General features: G+C 38.5%; 1 protein-coding gene across 1 annotated transcript in view; it reads left to right on the top strand.

Annotated features, from left to right (window-relative positions):
• The first annotated feature begins 18694 nt into the window (after window positions 1-18694).
• The window catches only part of HTR4 (5-hydroxytryptamine receptor 4), a 508576-nt gene continuing 505992 nt past the window's right edge, over window positions 18695-21278 (top strand). Inside the window, exons 1-2 of the mRNA XM_053719276.1 lie at window positions 18695-18708; window positions 19473-19628. Coding sequence (XP_053575251.1) covers window positions 18695-18708; window positions 19473-19628 — 170 coding nt within the window. The remainder of the gene's footprint in view (window positions 18709-19472; window positions 19629-21278) is intronic.

The following is a 21278-nucleotide window of genomic DNA, read 5'->3' as shown; positions in this document are numbered from 1 at the left end:
GGCAACAGGCAGACTATTATACTGAGGTTTTATTTATGTTCATGAAGGACAGTGACCTGGTTATGTAACTATATATTATTGTAATTGTACTTGTTATTCTTGTTTTTTTCTGGAAAATACAATAAAATTCTTTTCAACATAAATTAGCTTAGGGGGTTAAAATACTTACCTGTAGCACGCTAGAGAGTTGCGCACGTCTGATCCTTCTTCACAGATCCCCAGGGTGCTCTAATAAGAGGCTTTGTGTGGCATATCCCTTGGCCTACAAGTAGAAGGTCTTTTAGTGCAGGCCCTGGGATCTGCCATGCTAAGCCTTCTATTAGCGTGCCCTGGGGCAGTGTGAAGAAGGGTCAGGATTAGCGTGGCTCTCCAGCACCTAAAGGTAAACTTTCATTATTCAGATAGGGAACGTAATTGTAAACAATTTTCAAATTTACATCTATCACCAATTTTGCTTTGTTCTCTTGGTATTCTTAGTTGAAAGCTAAACCACTAGAGGGTGTTAGTTCATGTGTTTCACATAGATAACACTGTGCTCACGCACGTGGAGTTCTTAGGAGCCAGCACTGATTGGCTAAAATGCAAGTCTGTAAAAAGCACTGAGATAAGGGGACAGTCTGCAGAGGCTTAGATACAAGGTAATCACAGAGGTAAAAAGTGTATTAATATAACTGTGTTGGTTATGTAAAACTAGGGAATGGGTAATAATAAAGGGATCATAAATCTTTTAAAACAATAACGCCTAGATTTAGAGTTCTGCGTTAGCCGTCCAAACCCGCGTTAAGGGGTCCTAACGCTGGTTTTGGCCGCCCGCTGGTATTTAGAGTCAGTCAAGAAAGGGTCTAACACTCACTTTCCAGCCGCGTCTTTTCCATACCGAAGATCCCCTTACGTCAATTGCGTATCCTATCTTTTCAATGGGATCCTTCTAACGCTGGTATTTAGAGTCTTGGCTGAAGTGAGCGTTAGAACTCTAACGACAAGACTCTAGCCGCAGAAAAAAGTCAGGAGTTAAGAGCTTTATGGGCTAACAACGGTTTATAAAGCTCTTAACTACTGTGCTCTAAAGTACACTAACACCCATAAACTACCTATGTACCCCTAAACCGAGGTCCCCCCACATCGCCGCCACTCTAATAAAATTTTTTAACCCCTAATCTGCTGACCGCACACTGCCGCAACCTACATTATCCCTATGTACCCCTAATCTGCTGCCCCTAACATCGCCAACACCTACATAATATTTATTAACCCCTAATCTGCCCCCCCAACGTCGCCGCTACCTAACTACACTTATTAACCCCTAATCTGCCAACCGGACCTCGCCGCTACTCTAATAAATGTATTAACCCCTAAAGCTAAGTCTAACCCTATCACTAACACCCCCCTAAGTTAAATATCATTTAAATATAACGAAATAAAATATATCTTATTAAATAAATTAATCCTATTTAAAGCTAAATACTTACCTGTAAAATAGCTACCTAGTTAAAATAAGTACAAAAATACCTGTAAAATAAATCCTAACCTAAGTTACAATTAAACCTAACACTACACTATCAATAAATTAATTAACTAAACTATCTACAATTATCTACAATTAAATCAACTAAATTAAATTACAAAAAAAACCCCACTAAATTACTAAAAAAATAAAAAAAGATTACAAGAATTTTAAACTAATTACACCTACTCTAAGCCTACTAAAAAAATAACAAAGCCCCCCAAAATAAAAAAATGCCCTACCCTATTCTAAAATAAAAAGTTAACAGCTCTATTACCTTACCAGCCCTTAAAAGCGCCTTTTGCGGGACATGCCCCAAAGAAAACAGCTCTTTTGCATTTAAAAAAAACATACAATACCCCCCCAACATTACAACCCACCACCCACATAAATCCAAGATGGCGTCCCTCGAATTCCGATTGGCTGATAGGATTCTATCAGCCAATCGGAAATTAAGGTAGGAAAAATCTGATTGGCTGATTGAATCAGCCAATCAGATTCAAGTTCAATCCGATTGGCTGATTGGATAAGCCAATCAGATTGAGCTTGCATTCTATTTGCTGATCGGAACAGCTAATAGAATGCAAGCTCAATCTGATTGGCTGATTGGATCAGCCAATCGGATTGAACTTGAATCTGATTGGCTGATTCAATCAGCCAATCAGATTTTTCCTACCTTAATTCCGATTGGCTTATAGAATCCTATCAGCCAATCGGAATTCGAGGGACGCTATTTTGGATGACGTCACTTAAAGGAACCTTCATTCGTCGGGAGTCGGCGGAAGAAGAGGATGGATCCTCGTCGGCTGCTTCAAGATGGTCCCGCTCCGCACCAGATGGGTGGTGGGTTGTAATATTGGGGGGGGGGTATTTTATGTTTTTTTTTAAATGCAAAAGAGCTGTTTTCGTTGGGGCATGCCCCGCAAAAGGCCCTTTTAAGGGCTGGTAAGGTAAAAGAGCTGTTAACTTTTTATTTTAGAATAGGGTAGGGCATTTTTTTATTTTGGGGGGCTTTGTTATTTTTTTAGGGGGCTTAGAGTAGGTGTAATTAGTTTAAAATTCTTGTAATCTTTTTTTATTTTTTGTAATTTAGTGGGGTTTTTTTTTTGTAATTTAGTTTAGTTGATTTAATTGTAGATAATTGTAGATAGTTTAGTTAATTAATTTATTGATAGTGTAGTGTTAGGTTTAATTGTAACTTAGGTTAGGATTAGATTAGGGGTACATAGCTATAATGTAGGTTGCGGCGGTGTACGGAGTGGCAGATTAGGGGTTAATAATAAAATGCAGGGGTCAGCGATAGCGGGAGCGGCAGATTAGGGGTTAATAAGTGTAAGGTTAGGGGTGTTTAGACTCGGGGTACATGTTAGGCTGTTAGGTGCAGACTTAGGAAGTGTTTCCCCATAGGAAACAATGGGGCTGCGTTAGGAGCTGAACGCTGCTTTTTTGCAGGTGTTAGGTTTTTTTTCAGCTCAAACTGCCCCATTGTTTCCTATGGGGATTTCGTGCACAAGCACGTTTTTGAAGCTGGCCATGTCCGTAAGCAACGCTGGTATTTAGAGTTGAAGTGGCGGTAAATTATGCTCTACGCTCCCTTTTTGGAGCCTAACGCAGCCCTTCAGAGAACTCTAAATACCAGCGTTGTTTAAAAGGTGCGGGGGAAAAAAAAGCACGCGTAGCTAACGCACCCCTTCTAATGCAAAACTCTAAATCTAGGTGCAAATATTCTGGTGTAGACTGTCCCTTTAACACTGCAAGTGAACTTTTTCACCTGTAGCAAAGGAACAATTATATTCGTTGAACAAAAATTAATGTAAATGTTCTACAAATATTCATTATTTGCTAAGTTTAAAACAAAACAAATACCGAATAGCACGGGCAACGAATCTTTGAAAAACAAACACCTAGATTACGAGTTTTGCGTTAGGAGGGTGTGGTGCTAATGAGCAGTTTATGCTCACCGCTCACTTGCAGACAGCGCTGGTATTACAGGTTTTTACAAACCCGACGTTAATCGCAAAATAGTGAGCGAAGAGCAATATTTTGCTCCACATCTCACCTCAATACCAGCGCTGCTTACGAATAGGAATCAATGGGGGAGAGCCAGCTGAAAAAATACCTAACACCTGCAAAAAAGCAGCATTCAGCTTCTAACGCAGCCCCATTGATTCCTATGGGAAAATACATTTTATGTCTACACCTAACACCCTAACATGAACCCCGAGTCTAAACACCCCTAATCTTACACTTATTAACCCCTAATCTGCCGTCCCCGACATCGCCAACACCTACATTATATTATTAACCCCTAATCTGCCGCTCCGGACACTGCCCCCACCTACATTATAGTTGAACCCCTAATCTGCTGCCCCCAACATCACTGAACCCTACATTGTATTTATTAACCCTAATCTTCCGCCCCCAATGTCGCCACAACCTAACTACATTTATTAACCCCTAATCTGCTGCCCCCAACGTCGCCACCACTATAATAAACATATTAACCCCTAAACCTAAGTCTAACCCTAACCCCCCCTAACTTAAATATAATTTAAATAAATCTAAATAAAATGACTAAAATTAACTAAATTATTCCTATTTAAAACTAAATACTTATCTTTAAAATAAACCCTTAGCTAGCTAGAATATAACTAATAGTTACATTGCAGCTAGCTTAGGGTTTATTTTTATTTTACAGGCAACTTTGTATTTATTTTAACTAGATACAATAGTTATTAAATAGTTAGTAACTATTTAATAACTGCCTAGTTAAAATAAAGACAAAAGTACCTGTAAAATAAAACCTAACCTAAGTTACACTAACACCTAACACTAAACTATAATTAAATAAATTAACTAAACTAAATACAATTAATTAAAATTAAACAAAATTATCTAAAGTACGAAAAAAAAACCCACTAAATAACAGAAAATAATAAAATAATTACAAGATTTTTAAACTAATTACACATACTCTAATCCCCCTAACAAAATAAAAAAGCCCCCAAAATAAAAAAGCCCTAACCTACACTAAATTACAAATAGCCCTTAAAAGGGCCTTTTGCGGGGCATTGCCCCAAAGTAATCAGCTCTTTTACCTGTAAAAAAAGTACAAATACCCCCCCAACATTAAAACCCACCACCCACACAACCAACCCTACTCTAAAACTCACCCAATCCCCCCTTAAAAAAACATAACACTAACCCCCTGAAGATCACCCTACCGTGAGACGTCTTCACCCAACCGGGCAGAAGTGGTCCTCCAGACGGGCAGAAGTCTTCATCCAAGCCAGGCAGAAGAGGTCCTCAAGATGGGCAGAAGTCTTCATCCAGGCGGCATCTTCTATCTTCATTCATCTGGCGTGGAGCGAGTCCATCTTCAAGACATCCGACGCGGAGCATCCTCTTCTTCCTTCGTCTGATGACTGAATGAAGGTTCCTTTAAATGACGTCATCCAAGATGGCATCCCTTCAATTCCGATTGGCTGATAGAATTCTATCAGCCAATCGGAATTAAGGTAGAAAAAATCCTATTGGCTGATGCAATCAGCCAATAGGGTTGAAGTTCAATCCTATTGGCTGATCCAATCAGCCAATAGGATTGAGCTGGCATTATATTGGCTGTTCCAATCAGCTAATAGAATGTGAGCTCAATCCTATTAGGTGATTGCATCAGCCAATAGGATTTTTTCTACCTTAATTCTGATTGGCTGAAAGAATTCTATCAGCCAATCGGAATTGAAGGGACGCCATCTTGGATGACGTCATTTAAAGGAACCTTCATTCAGTCATCGGACGGAAAAAGAAGAGGATGCTCCGCGTCGGATGTCTTGAAGATGGACCCGCACCACGCCGCTCCATGCCGTCTGGATTAAGACTTCTGCCTGTCTGGAGGACCTCTTCTGCCCGGCTTGGATGAAGACTTCTGCCCGGTTGAGTGAAAAAGTCTCACGGTAGGGTGATCTTCAGGGGGTTAGTGTTTTGTTTTTTTAAGGGGGGATTGAGTGGGTTTTAGAGTAAGGTTGGTTGTGTGGGTGGTGGGTTTTAATGTTGGGGGGTATTTGTACTTTTTTTTTTACAGGTAAATAAGCTGATTACTTTGGGGCAATGCCCCAAAAAGGGCCCTTTTAAGGGCTATTTGTAATTTAGTGTAGGGGGGGCTTTGTTATTTTGTTAGGGGGATTAGAGTAGGTGTAATTAGTTTAAAAATCTTGTAATTATTTTATTATTTTCTGTAATTTAGTGTGGAGGGGTTTCGTACTTTAGATAATTTTATTTAATTGTAATTAATTGTATATAGTTTGGTTAATTTATTTAATTATAGTATAGTGTTAGGTGTTAGTGTAACTTAGGTTAGGTTTTATTTTACAGGTACTTTTGTCTTTATTTTAACTAGGTAGTTATTAATAGTTAATAACTATTTAATAACTATTGTACCTAGTTAAAATAAATACAAAGTTGCCTGTAAAATAAAAAATAAACCCTAAGCTAGCTACAATGTAGCTATTAGTTATATTGTAGCTAGCTTATGGTTTATTTTAAAGGTAAGTATTTAGTTTTAAATAGGAATAATTTAGTTAAATGACCAGTCAACACAGTAGATTTGCATAATCAACAAATGTAAGATAACAATAAAATGCAATAGCACTTAGTCTGAACTTCAAATTAGTAGTAGATTTTTTTTCTGACAATTTTAAAAGTTATGTCTATTTCCACTCCCCCTGTACCATGTGACAGCCATCAGCCAATCACAAATGCATACACGTACCATGTGACAGCCATCAGCCATTCCCAAATGCATACACACTTATTCTTGCACATGTTCAGTAGGAGCTGGTGACTCAAAAAGTTTAAATATAAAAAGACTGTGCACATTTTGTTAATAGAAGTAAATTGGAAAGTTGTTTAAAATGGCATGCTCTATCTGAATAATAAATGTTTAATTTTGATTGAGTGTCCCTTTAATGATAGTAATTTTATTTAGATTTTTTTAAATTATATTTAAGTTAGGGGGGGTTAGGGTTAGACTTAGGTTTAGGGGTTAATAACTTTATTATAGTGGCGACGACGTTGGGGGCGGCAGATTAGGGGTTAATAAATGTAGGTAGGTGGCGTTGATGTTAGGGCCGGCAGATTAGGGGTTAATAATATTTAACTAGTGTTCGCGATGCGGGAGTGCGGCGGTTTAGGGGTTAATATATTTATTATAGTGGCGGCGATGTCCGGTTCGGCAGTTTAGGGGTTAAAATATGTATTTTACTGTTTGCGATGTGGGGGGCCTCGGTTTAGGGGTTAAAAGGTAGTTTATGGGTGTTAGTGTACTTTTTAGCACTTTAGTTAAGAGTTTTATGCTACGGCGTTGTACCATAAAACTCTTAACTACTGACTTTTAAATGCGGTACCAGTCTTGACAGGAGAGGGTCTACCGCTCATTTTTTGGAAGACTCGTAATACCGGCGCTATGCAAGTCCCTTTGAAAAAAGAGGATACGCAATTGACGTAAGTGTATTTGCGGTATTTCCGAGTCTGGCCAAAAAGTGAGCATTGAGCCTGTCATTTCAAGACTCGTAATACCAGCGAGCGTTAAAAAGCAGCGTTGGGACTGACCAACGCTGCTTTTTAACCCTAACGCAAGACTTGTAATCTAGGCGAAAGTTTTTTTAATATTCACTATGAAAGATTCAGCCATGTACACCTCTACTAATGACTAATGTTAGGGACAGATGGTCAGGTACTAAATGTTGGATTTTAGTCCTACATTGTTGTATGTTTTTTTAACATTCTTTTAATTGTTGGAATTCTATAATGTAAGATTATTTTTTATATTTATTGACATTTAGGTAGATTATGAGTTTTGCGTTATAGCTTTTTTCAGCTATTACGAGTCGTGTTGGTATTGCTATACCGCAAGCATTTTAGCCTGTAATGCAACGTCCATTCTGCAAAATGACGTTTTTGCGTGGGATTTTCAAAGCGCCGGTATTACAAGTTGTGTGGTGAGACTAAAAAGCTTGCATTACAGCCTATACCGACACAATCCATACCGCCATCTGAAAGCAGTAGTTATGAGTTTTGCGCCATAAAAATGTTTCACAAAACTCATAACTAAAGTGTTACAAAGTACACTAACACCCATAAACTACCTATTGACCTCTAAACCGCCACCCTCCCGCATCGCAAACACTATAATAAAGCTTTTAACCCATAATCCGCTGCCCATCCACATTGCGACTATTAAATAAATGTATTAACCCCTAATTTGCCACTCCTGACATCTCTGACACTAATAAAAATTATTAACCCCTATTCCGCCGTTCTCCGACATCACCGCCACTATAATAAAGTTATTAACCCCTATTCCGCCGCTCCCCAACATCGCCGACACTATAATAAAGCTATTAACCCCTAAACCTCTGGCCTACCACATCTCCGCCACTAAATAAACCTATTAACCCCTAAACTGCCGGCCCCCCTACATCACAAAAAACTAAATTAAACTATTAACCCCTAAACCTAACACCCCCCAACAATAAATTAAAATTACAATATAACTATCTTAAAATAAATAAAAACTTACCTGTGAAATAAAAATAAACCTAACATTAACCTAACCTTACTATTCTAATAAAATAAAAAATACTACCAATTAAAAAATCTAAATGACACATTTAAAAAACCTAACACTAAGTGAAAATCTTTAAAATTTAAGCTTACAAAAAATAATAAACAAAATTATCAAAAATAAAAATAATGACACCTAATCTAATAGCCCTATAAAAATAAAAAGCCCCCCAAAATAAAAACACCCCCTAGCCTACAATAAACTACCAATAGCGGTTAAAAGGGCATTTTGTAGGGCATTGCCCTAAGTAAAACCCATCACCCAACCAACCCCCCAAAATAAAAAAAAAATAACTCTAAAAAAAACCTGAGCTATCCATTGCCCCTACAGGGGCATTTGTATGGGCATTGCCCTTAAAAGGGCATTCAGCTCTTTTTCATTGCCCTTAAAAGGGCATTTAGCTCTTTTTCAAAAGCCCAAACCCTAATCTAAACTAAAACACCCCCCAAAAAAATAAAAAAATACTAACCCCAGAATATCTACTCACGGTTGCTGAAGTCCGGACATACAGGTGGCAAGAAGTCTTCATCCAGGCGGCTACATCTTCATCCATGTTTTTAAAAGCGAATAGGATTTTAGAAGCTCTCATCCTATTGGCTGATTTGAATATGAAGAATCAAATCAGAAAATAAGAATGCAAGGTACACCATTTTGAAACGGCTACCTTGCATTGAAGCTTCAGTGTTCGGCAGGGACCATATTAAGAGGAAGCTCCGCTCTGGATGTCTTCGCCGCTACACGCCGCCGGAATTAAGATAGAAGATGCACCCGCAATGGATGAAGATGTAGCCACCTGGATGAAGACTTCTTGCCGCCTGGGTGTCTGGACTTCAGCAACCGTGAGTAGATATTCTGGGGTTAGTATTATTTTTATTTTTTTTCAGATTAGAGTTTGGGCTTTTGAAAAAGAGCTAAATGCACTTTTAAGGGCAATAAAAAAGGAACTGAATGCCCCTTTAAGGGTAATGGGTAGTTTAGGTTTTATTTAGAGTTAGGTTTTTTATTTTGGGGGGTTTGTTGGGTGGTGGGTTTTACTGTTGGGGGGACTTTGTATTTTTTTTACAGGTAAAAAGAGCTGTTTAACTTGGGGCAATGCCCTACAAAAGGCCCTTTTAATGACTATTGGTAGTTTATTGTAGGCTAGGTGGTGTTTTTATTTTGGGGGGAATTTTTATTTTTATAGGGCTATTAGATTAGGTGTATTTGTTTTTATTTTTGATAATTTAGTTTATTAATTTTTTGTAAGCTTAGTTTTTCTTATTTTTCATAATTTAGTGTTTATTACTTTTTGTAATTTTCGATTTTTTAATTTTTCTCGTCGTGTTAGGTTTTTTTAAATTTGTAATTTAGATTTTTTAATTGGTAGTATTTTTTATTTTATTAGAATAGTAAGGTTAGGATAATTTATAGTTTAATGTTAGTTTTATTTTTATTTCACAGTTAAGTTTTTATTTATTTTAAAGTGAAAGTAAAATTTTAACCTCAGTAAAAAATATATGTAATATTTAGCAGTAATATATATGCATCGCTATGTTTGTTGAATTTTTTTTGCAAAGATTTACGTTATATTTTATTATTTTATTTCCTTACTGTGTTCGTCCTTGCTCCGCCCACCCTCTTCTTCCTGTATTTTTAGGCCTTTACGTATAGAGTGGTCCTACCCACTCTATACGTACCTTAAGTGCGCGTTCACGATCAGGGAACACATTGTACATGCGCGAATCGGCGATCAGGGAACACATTGCGCATGCGCGAATAGGCGATCAGGGACACATTGCACATGCGCGAATCGGCGATCAGGGCTCTTCAATAATGATACGGAGCAGCAGTGTCCACAAAAAGTTGTGCGCATACGCGAATTGGGCACGCGCGTCTGACAGAATTGTGTGTAACAGATTTTGCGCATGCGCAATAGATGACATATTAGGATGATGTAGCTTCACGGCCGCCGATCGGCCAGAAAGTCAATTGGTTGTAATGAAAACGTGACAAGGAAGTAAAATATGTATCGGTAAGCGGGGAGATTTAAAAATCTGAAAAACATCAGTTTGTATTTGGCTATAATGTTATTTAGAGATAGCTTAAATAAAAACGATGAATTAAACTCCTATTATTTTTAACTAACAGATCTAACTGTGCTAAGCTGACCACCTAACTTTACTTTCACTTTAAGATAGTTATATTGTAATTTTAATTTAAAGTTAGGGGGTGTTAGGTTTAGGGGTTAATATTTTAATTTAGTGTTTTGCAATGTGGGGGGCGGCAGTTATGGGGTTAATAGGTTTATTTAGTGGCAGAGATGTGGGAAGCAGGAGTTTTAGAGGGTAATAACTTTATTATAGTGTCGGCGATGTCGGGGAGTGGCGGAATAGGGGTTAATAACTTTATTATAGTGTTGGCGATGTCGGGGAGTGACAGAATAGAGGTTAATAACTTTTTTTATAGTGGTGGTGATGTCGGGGGTGGCGGAATAGGGGTTAATAACTTATATATATATAAAAAACAGAAGGGGCTGCAGTCTCAGACTGGACTGGTTACACATCCTATGACCCTGCAACATGCTCAGCCCTGGGTGCTCACTGGCACTCACAGGAAGCTGTGCTGTCCCCAGAGTCACAGGTAGTTAACCCCAGAAAGGTCTGGGTGCAAGAACCATAGGGAAAATGACAAAACAAATTAATATAACACACAGAGAAAGTCCAACACTCACTTAAAAGCTCTCAGCTAAGATTAAAAGCAAAAATGGAAGGGTTAGTTGCCGCATTTTGTCAAATGGGACATGCCCAGGTACCCCATCAAGGTCCCTTGAAAAAACCTGGGACCCTTAAACAGCCACACAATGCAAACTCTCAATCCAACAAACTGGGAACAAGTGAAGAGCAAGGGCGCACAGGCTTATGTAATCACCCCAGACATATACAAAACACGGAAGGGGACTAAACTCTCAGAACGCACCGGGTACACATAACATTTTGTTAAATATATATCTATATCTATGTATCTTTATGATTTATATGCTGCGTTATATATAGAAATATATTTTTTTAAATACATTTTTCTATGTTAAAAATGTAAGAATTGAAAGTATTTAGTTTAAAAACACATTAAAAATTAATAAAAATTATGTTACATATTTCAAGGTATTGGACTGGGAAGGACTCAAAAGTGTATGTGTATATATATATGTGTGTATATATGTGCACATATATATATATATATATATATATATATATATTTTTATATATATATATATATATATAAATATATATATATATATATATATATATACACACATATATACTGTATGTGTGTGTGTGTGTGTATGCACCATAGACCATATCCCGTTTAACCCTTTTAAAACCTTTTTATTAATAATATGACATATTTTTATTAAAAGTGTAGGCCGTGCTAACAATCCAAGAAACCAGTGGGTAAAATACTTTACTTTATTTTCTTCCAAACTTAAAACATGGCACACACGTTAAAATCATGGCACAGACAAGGGTGCAGACTAATCTGACGCATTTCGGCCCCAAATGGCCTTAATCATAGACACTAATTGTCATTAACAGCTGAGAGGCTTTATACCCCTCCCTGAATTTTGATTGGCTATCTGTGCTCTAACTTGTATTACCTATACCTAAATTATGGATAAGGCACTGACTATTCTTAAGAGCTAACACTTCTTTGTTTAACGAGCTTTACCATGGATTAGTAATATCAAAGTTGTGCGTTACTTGTAATCTGGTATATAGACTGCATCCTTCCATCTCCGCCCCCGGCCACCTCCTCCACCACTCTCAACACCTTCCCCCCAACCACTGAGAATGAAGTGTATTCCATATTGTCTTCCTCACACCTCACTACCTGCCCACTTGATCCTATTCCTTCACATCTTCTACCCTCACTCCAGCCCTCACTCACATATTCAACTGATCCCTTACTACCAGTTTATTCCCATCTTACTTCAAAGATGCAAAGTTCACCCCATCCTCAAAAAACCCTCCCTCGACCCCAATTTTCCTGCAAACTACCGCCCCATATCTGTCAGGGTGCCAGGAATCAGACTGAGACAAGAAGTGCAAAGATAATCACACCTTTATTATTAACAAAAATAATACAAAGTCCACAAGTCAAATAACAAGCCAGGAGTCAAAACCAGAGCTGGTAGTCAGACGAGCCGAGTCAGGAGCCAAAGCGAGTTGTCAGACGAGCCGGAATCAGGAACAAGGAGAACAGCAAAGTCAGGAACAAGCCAGGGATCAGGAACCAGAAGAGATGTCAGACTAGCCAGATAATACACAGGAACTCACAAACAGGTCTGAGACAACGCAAGGGCAAAGCATACTGAAAAGAGGCCCTTTAAATAATAAGTGATGACATCACAATTCTGAGACTGCAACCTGTCTCACACAGATGATGTACAACAGTAAGACCATAAGAGGGTGTGCAGGAAATGAGCAGCATCACACACTCTGAACCAGATTCAGCAAGAAAGGTGAGTAAAATGGCTGCCAGCAGCACATGGCAAACAAAGCAGGGAAAAAAACCCTGACAATATCAATGCTTCTGCTGGCTTCAAAAGTCCTGAAAAACTAGCTTTCGATCGCCTAACCCACGTCTTGTCCTCCAACTCATTGCTTGACCCCTTGCAATCTGGCTTCCGTCCCCAACGCTCAACTGAGACTGCCCTCACCAAGTTTACTAACGATCTTCTTTTTGCTAAAAACAACAGCCACTACTCAATACTTATCTTACTTGACCTGTCTGCTGCCTTTGACACCGTTGACCATCCCCTTCTCCTACGGACTCTCAGCTCCCTTGGGCTCTCTGACATTGCCCTCTCCTGGATCCACTCTTATCTCTCTATTAGGTCCTTTTCTGTCTCCTTTGCCGGCGAATCCTCCTATCCATTGCCTCTGTCTGTTTGAGTACCTCAAGGCTCCGTTCTGGGTCCTCTTCTCTATTTATACTTTCTCACTGGGTAAACTTATCAGTAGCTATGGCTTCAACTATCACCTCTGTGCTGATTATACTCAGATCTACTTATCCACCCCTGCACTCTCTCCTTCTGTCCTTTCTCACATCAGTGTCTGCTTATCTGGCATTTCTACTTGGATTAAACTTGTTTAAACATTTTAGATCTAGGATTGGTCTAAAAGTTCCCTCCTTTTTGGGAGCTACGAACAGATTCAAGTAAAATGCCAGACTCCTTTCCTGAAAGGAAACTGGAACTATTACCCCCAGGGCGGCAAGGTCCTTGACACAATGTAAGAACGCCTCTCTCTTTTTTTTTTTTTTTTTTTGTTTCAATAACTTTTATTAGTGCAAAAGAGATAACAATCTTATATAATAAGCAGTATAAATAAAATACTTACAGGGCACGCAGGCCCCTAAAGCTCAAGCATATAAACATTCAAATATGTATACAATATCACCCATGTGTATATATGTTTTATCAACTGATGAAATTTTGGTAAGGGTGGGGAAAAATATAAGAAGGGAGGGAAAAAAGGGGGTGGGCTAAAGGGGGGGAGGAGGAGGAAAAAAAGATCTGTCTTATCAACAAATTAAAGCAAAAAGAGAAAGAGAAAAAAAAATTAATTTGTTCTAGGGTAAATAGTTATGATTGGGTTATGACATTGGGAGTCCATGTAGTGTCATAATGTGTGCCCCAATCTGCCCAGATGAGTTCAAATAAGTCTGCTTTATTAAGGGTATGGAATATATTTGTCTCCATTGTGTAGATATATGCCATCATGTTTGTTATCATATTCCAACTTGGGGGAGTTACGCTTTTCCAAGATTTGGCTATTGCCGCTTTGGTTGCTGTTAAAAGGTAAATGCATAGATATGCCTGATATTTGGGCAAAGTGTGTATACCAACATGGAGAAGAGCACTGGAAGGGGATTTGGGGAGTGTTATACCTAGGCCAGATAGTACCCGAAAACAGGTGTTCCATAGGGGGTCAATTTGGGGCAGTCCCACCAAATGTGTAGGGTGTCCCCTATCCGTCCACAATTACGCCAACATAAGGGTGAGGTAGATCCATACATTTTATTAAGTCTTGTAGGTATATAGTACCAGTGTGTTAACAACTTATAAAACGTTTCAAAGAGTGTGATACAGTGTAAGGTCTTTCTTGTGAGGGTAACAGTAAATTGCCATGTTTGCGGGGAAATAGTGGTATTTAAGTAAGACTCCCATTTAAGTAAATAAGGTAGCTTATTTTCCCTGTCTTTGTTGCCTATTAGGGAGTAGTGCAGAGACAGAGGTCTGCGTAGTCTATTGCCCTGCTGCCAGGTAATTTCCCATAGCATGCGGGGGCGAAACAATTCGGGCTTAAAACCCTTAACTGGTCAGAAAGCTCCTCAGTCTGGTATATTCAAATGTCATGTATTGGGGCAATGAGAGGTCGGTACTAAGCTCTTCTAGCGTGAAAAAGCGAGGCAATGAAGGGAACGACCATAGGCCCGATACCACTTGCACTCCTATTTGCAACAATCTCTGGGGGTGAGAATCGGGTAGACCCAGTTGCAGGCCAGAAAGGGATGTGATCAGTGAGGGATGTGGAGCTATATGGGGATAGTGTCTGATTTTGTCCCACATCACGAGACATAGGATTTGTAATGTTTTGGGTATGGCGTGTATGGGGAGGAATCCAGATTTAATCCAGTAAGTTTATATGGTATGAAAGTGAAGCCTGTTCTATGATTTTCCATTTACTAGGTGATAGTATTGCCCCCCATTGTGTGATATGTGTTAACATTGCTCCCTCGTAATAGCAGAAAATAGAAGGGGAGGCTATCCCTCCGCACTGTAGGGGGCTCTGCAAAATTTTGTGTGTCACTCTTGGGGTTTTATGTTGCCAAATATAGATATCTAGGGACTCTAATTGGGAGACACCTAAAAAGGTACGTAATTTTGGGCAGAAATGACATTTTGAGAGCTGTTAATCTACCTATCCATGATATGTAAGTATAATCCCATCTGTCTTTCAGTGTGCGTAATTCAGATAGTAGAGGTAGATAGTTGTCTTTTATCATCTGTGGTATGTTAGCTGATATTTTGACTCCTAGGTGCGATACAAAGCTGTCAACACAGTTAATTTTATATTGGGTCCTGAGGATTTCAACCTCCTCTGGGGTCAGGCCCCATGTGAAAATTTCGGTTTTGTCTAAATTTAATTTATACAGGGACATACGGCCAAAGGATTCGAGGGTATTCTTTAATCTGGGGAATGAGGATAATGGATCAGAAGAAAAGATTGTAACATCATCAGCAAATAATGCTATCTTGTGGTTTGTGCCATGCAAGGTGACTCCATCTATCTTTTTGTCTGATCTAATTTGTTCCGTGAGAGGTTCAATCGCCAAAGCAAATAGTAACGGTGAGAGGGGACATCCCTGTCTTGAAAAAGGGAGTGAGTGAAATTCCAAGCCTTTAACCGTCACTGTGGGAGCAGAATGTAGCGCTTGAATAGCTTTCACAGTGTTTTCCGGGAAACGAAAGACCCCAAGAACCTCCCATAAATAACTCCAACAAACACGGTCGAAGTCTTTCTCCGCATAGAGCGATATGACGAAGAATGGCCTATTCAATCTGGTGGATTCAGTACATATGTTAAGTAAGTGCCTGGTGTTGTCGGGTCCTTCACAGTTGGGTATGAAGCCTACTTGGTCAAGGTCAATAAGATGGGGGAGCAGCACGGATATACGGTTAGCTAATAATTTGACATAAATTTTGACGTCTAAGTTAATCAGGGAGATTGGCCTATAGTTTGAGCAGAGGGATAAGTCTTTTTGGAGTTTTGGGATTGTTATTATTGTGGCTTCTAAAAACTCTTTGGCAAACTTTCCCTCCTGCCTAGCCTGATTAAAAAACTTTAGGAGTAGAGGCGCCAATTCATTGATAAAGGTTTTATAAAAAATCGCTGGCTATCCATCAGGGCCCGGGGCTTTAAAAGCTTTCAAGTGTTTGATAACATTTTTAATATATTTTATTGTAAAGGGGGCTGTAATGGATTCACGATGTTCATCTGAGAGAGTTGTGAGTTTCAGATGATCTAGGAACCCACTAATTTCAGGGGTAGTGGCTAGCGAGTGAACTGATGTCTCTTCTAAATTGTATAACCTTGAGTAGAATTTTGAACACCTCTCTTTTTATCTGGTCTACAGATAATATGGAGAGGAGAAACCTGCCTCTGGGAGGAAAAGATTTGAAGTCTATTTTGCATCCCTGGGAGACAATGTCCACCACCCAGGGATCTGGTACATCTCTTATCCAAGCCTGGGAAAAAAGAGAGAGTCTGCCCCCTACAAGATCCGCTACTGGATCGGGGGCCAACCCTTCATGATGACTTGGAATCAGCTGAAGGCTTTTTAGATTGCTTTCCCTTATTCCAGGACTGGTTGGGCTTTCAGGAAGGCTTGGCTTGATCTTGCTTGGAGGAAGGGGAGGAAGACTTGCCTTTAAAGTTACGAAAAATTACTCTGAAATCCCTTATCTTGAGGAAGAAAAGAACCCTTCACTCCAGTAATATCTGAGATAATTTCCGCCAAACCAGGTCCAAACAAGGTCTTACCCTTGTAAGGAATATAGCCATGAGCTTAGATTTAGATGAAACATCCGCAGACCAGGACTTCAACCACAAGGCCCTGCGGGCTAGGGCGGCAATACCAGAAATTTTGGCTCCCAGTTTAATAACCTATAAGGAAGCATCTGTAATTAAGGAATTGGCTAACTTGAGAGCCTTAATCCTGTCCTGGATCTCATCAAGAGGGGTATCCGTCTGAAGAGATTCAGACAACGCATCAAACCAGTAAGCTGCAGCGCTGGTAACAGTGGCGATACACACCGCAGGTTGCCATTGTAGACCCTGGTGGATATACATCTTTTTTAGTAAAGCCTCCAATTTTTTATCCATTGGATCTTTAAAAGAACAACTATCAACTATGGGAATAGTAGTCCTCTTGGCCAAAGTGGAGATCGCTCCTTCTACCTTATGAATCATCTGCCATGACTCCTTAATAGAATCCTCTATAGGAAACATCTTCTTAAAAAGAGGAGATGGACAAAAAAGGGAATACCAGGTCTTTCCCATTCTCGAGCAATATTCTCCACAGCACGGTCAGGAACTGGAAAACCTCCACCGCGGAGGGAACATCAAAGTATTTGTTCAATTTACTAGACTTTTTAGGATTGACTACGATAGTTGTGTCAGAGTCGTTCAAAGTAGCCAAAACCTCCTTAAGTAATAAGCAAAGGTGTTCTAGCTTAAATCAGAAGGATACCACTTCAGCATCAGTAGAAGAAATTACACTGTCTGTCTGAGTCTGAGACTTCCCCCTCAGATGCTCCCGACATGTCTTCTTCCTCAGGCTTATGGAAAGGGACACCCTGGATAGCCAGAAACCTTACTAGCTGTCTCCTTAAATTTCCTTTTACGCCTTCCCAGCAACATGGGGAAAGCTGACAAAGCCTCAGATACCGCAAGGGATACCTGGGAAGCAATGTCTTGTAGAGAAAACCCTACAGGATTGCAAGCAGAAACACAGGGCACTGTTTGTGGAGACTGGAAAAGTTGGAACGCTTGAGGAGAAAGCTGTGGCATATCTGCAGCAGGAGACACATGAACAACATGTGCCTGGGATAATGGTGGCTCATGGGCAAATATGTTATCTCTATAACTTAAAGTTCTCTCAATGTATGAGGAACAAAAATGAACTGGGGGTTCCACCTGAGCATCAAAACATACCTGATAAGCATCAACTTCCACTGTGATAATGGTTTGAAAAGCCTCTTGATCCATTTTATGTAATAAATAAGGATAAAGTGTACAAATTATTTATTTGAAAATAAAAAATAAATGTGTACTGTGTCTTTAAATAGAAATGTGTGTTAGCGCAACAAACCAAATAGACCTTAGGCTACCTATACACTTCAGTAGCTTTACTGGGGTGTCTACCAGTCCTGCAGCTCATTTTCAAATACAGAGCAGTTACAGAGCCCTAACTGCCTAAAAAATGGCTTACAACAGTAATCTCCATGACCAAAAGTTAAAGTAAAAAAAGTACTATAACACACTGAGCCACCATAAATCACCTCACAGTCTCAATGCCCAAACTGCCTAAAAGAAACCCCGAACATGAAAGTTTAATAAAGTCTCATATTAGCTGTAACAAGTGCCAGCAATCTCCTTGCAAAAGAAAATTAAAATGGAACTTACCTGAAAGTGCTGTCCGGCAGCAGGACAGCTCACCTGGTTTGAGAGGGTGCAGCACCTCACATGAACATGTGAAGAGAGAAAAACTGAGTAAACCTACTCAGGTTTTCTAGTTAGGGCAGCAGAGTTTTGAGAAAACGAAGTGAGGATTGTACTTCACAAGTTCTCAAGTGCTCAAAAGCCACCACTGCCCTACTGAAGAGACTGATGTGGACTAGGCTAGACCCCAGAAGAGAACAGAGTAAGCTTACTCTGCTAAAAAAAATAATAACATTTTGATTGAAGAAAACTTCTCATCAGACACCTAAACTTCACCTCCTCCTTGCACTACAGGCAAAGAGAATGACTGGGGTATTGTGGGTAGGGGATTGATATTTAACAGCTTTGCTGTACGGTGCTCTTTGCCTCCTCCTGATGGCCAGGAGTGACATTCCCAACAGTAATTGATGATGATCCATGGACTCACCATGTCATTAGAAAGAAATATAGAAGAGAGCATCACCTAACACTCAATTAAATTCTAATATAAACCATTCAACTATATCACTATCCCTCAAATCCATGGAACCATATAGTTGTGAGTCCAAATTTTCTTAAACCATATTTTTTAAATCATATCCTTAACTGCTCATCTTCATGACCGCAGTCAAAAACATGCGATTGATCCCATATGTCAATAAAAACATTCATCTATATCAATATGAAGCAGATAGAAAATGGGAAATAATCTCCAGCTATGTAAGAAAGATAAGATAGACAATTTTCTTATCAACTTCCTATTCCTAATAGTGACTGTTATTTGTCCCTCAAACTTCAGTAACACAATAATGTATGGGTTGCTACCTACTCTCCCATCACTCAATAAAGTATTTAGTTTTAAAAAAGTTGTTTATTACCATGTGGCCATATCAGGAGGTCCTAATTGAGGATTACAAACGATGTGCAACTGTACTTTATTTTATTAATTCAGAAAGTATTCTATTAGAAATTAAGAAATATTTGCACTAACAATATTTTATATATTAATATTCCTGCACTATTAATGCTATATTGTGAACATGTTTTTACATTGATTGAGTAAATGAAAATGTATCAGTATCATTTTTGTTTTCCCTTTAAGTTTAACATCTATTGGCTATGTATTCCACAGCTCAAGCGAGGGACTCGGAGGGGTGGAGAAGATCGTACTCATCACCATTAGCTCAGCAGTCATCCTGATGGCCATTTTAGGCAATCTGTTAGTGATGGTTGCAGTATGTCGGGATAGACAGCTAAGGTCAGTTGTACAAATGCATTAGACAAGCATAATTTTAATACCTAATGAATTGTGCTACAAGCTTAAATAGCTACATTGTTATAGGGCTGAATTCTGCTGTCATACCACAACAATAGCTTAGATTCCAAAGTCAAGGTTTTTCTCTTGAGTTAAAAAAGATTTCCGATTCCTAGGTTACTCTGTGGCAATGGTTTTCAAACCTGTACTCAGGCCTCCCTAACAGGCCAGGTTTTTAGGATTACCTTGGGTGAAAGCAGGTAAAATAACCATGTTTATTAATCATCTGATTATGTTCCAGTTCAGATATCCTCAAAATCTGACCTGTTGGGCTGGCCTGAGGACAGGTTTAACCAGAGTCTGTTCATTATAGGGATATTAAATATTAAATACATGCTAGAAATAATGATGTATTCAAAGCAATGATTAGTCATAGAATAATATGAAAATGTATTTTTTTTTTGCAATTAGTTGTTTAAATATTGAAAATATAAGTGTGAAGGTTTAGTAAAAATATAGTCCTTTAGTTTCTAATAATTTATGGACGCCACCATGTTTAAACTAGTTTTCTATTTTTCTCTCCACAAATAAAGCTCTTTGGAATCCCTTTTAGATTATCCTATATTCCACCCAATGTTGTTTGGACAAGTCTTCTTTTATTGCTTGTTTTAGATCTGTCCCTATGTATCCTCAGCAGGACATCTAAAAGGAGCTTAAAGGGACATTATACACTAGATTTTTCTTTGTAAATGATTCACTTATATAGCTCAAACATTTTTTTTTTAATGTATAGTTTTGCTTATTTTTACATTACTCTGATTTTCAGACTCCTAACCAAGCCCCAAAGTTTTAGGAGAATACCGTCAGATACCTACTCCAGCTTGCTCCTGTTTGTGTAAAGGGTCTTTTCATATGCAGAGGAAGGGGGAGGGGGTGACTGCTATTTCCCACTTTCAGCGGGTGTTCCAGTAACCTTTTCAACAGAGCTAAACTGGGGGCTTCTAAATAAGTTTTTAAATGGTTTTATACTGGATTTTTATATCAGTATCTATGCATATTATTCTCTATAGAAGTGTCTATTACATGCAGTTAAATGAAAATTGGTGTATAATGTCCTGGCTCCCATTACTTTATAGAAAATAAATTTAGAAAACTCACATCTTTCAGAGTTAAATTACAGGCAAAGGGAAAAAAAAAATATTGCCAAGATTTTTTAAACAACACATAACTAAACGCATTCTATATTACTATCTCATATTGTTTAATAACTGCAAAATCTCAATTTGAAAAAAAAATGTAATTGTTTACAAAGAGGGTTGGAAAGCTGTATAAAAGTTATATCTGGAATATTTGTAGTTTCACTTGCATGTCAACATAAATAAAAAAATAATACATGGCAGTCTTTTGTTACTGTAGATTTTTTTTTTTAACAATTATTAAATATTTGAGATTGTGCTGTAATATTTGTTTAAAACATCAAATGTTAGTCTTATTTTCTTTTCAAATGTAAATATATTCTAATATGTATTCATTTTATATGTGTAAATTAGTATGTCCTTTGAGAATTAAAGGGACATGAATCCCAAAAATTTTCTTTCATGATTTAGGTAGAACATACAATTTTAAACATCTTTCCAATTTACCTCTATTTGC

The sequence above is a fragment of the Bombina bombina genome, chromosome 6, assembly GCF_027579735.1.
Source record: "Bombina bombina isolate aBomBom1 chromosome 6, aBomBom1.pri, whole genome shotgun sequence".
NCBI classification, from domain to species: Eukaryota; Metazoa; Chordata; class Amphibia; order Anura; family Bombinatoridae; genus Bombina; species Bombina bombina.
Note: the sequence above shows the minus strand (reverse complement) of the source record. Positions and strands in the feature narration are given on the sequence as shown.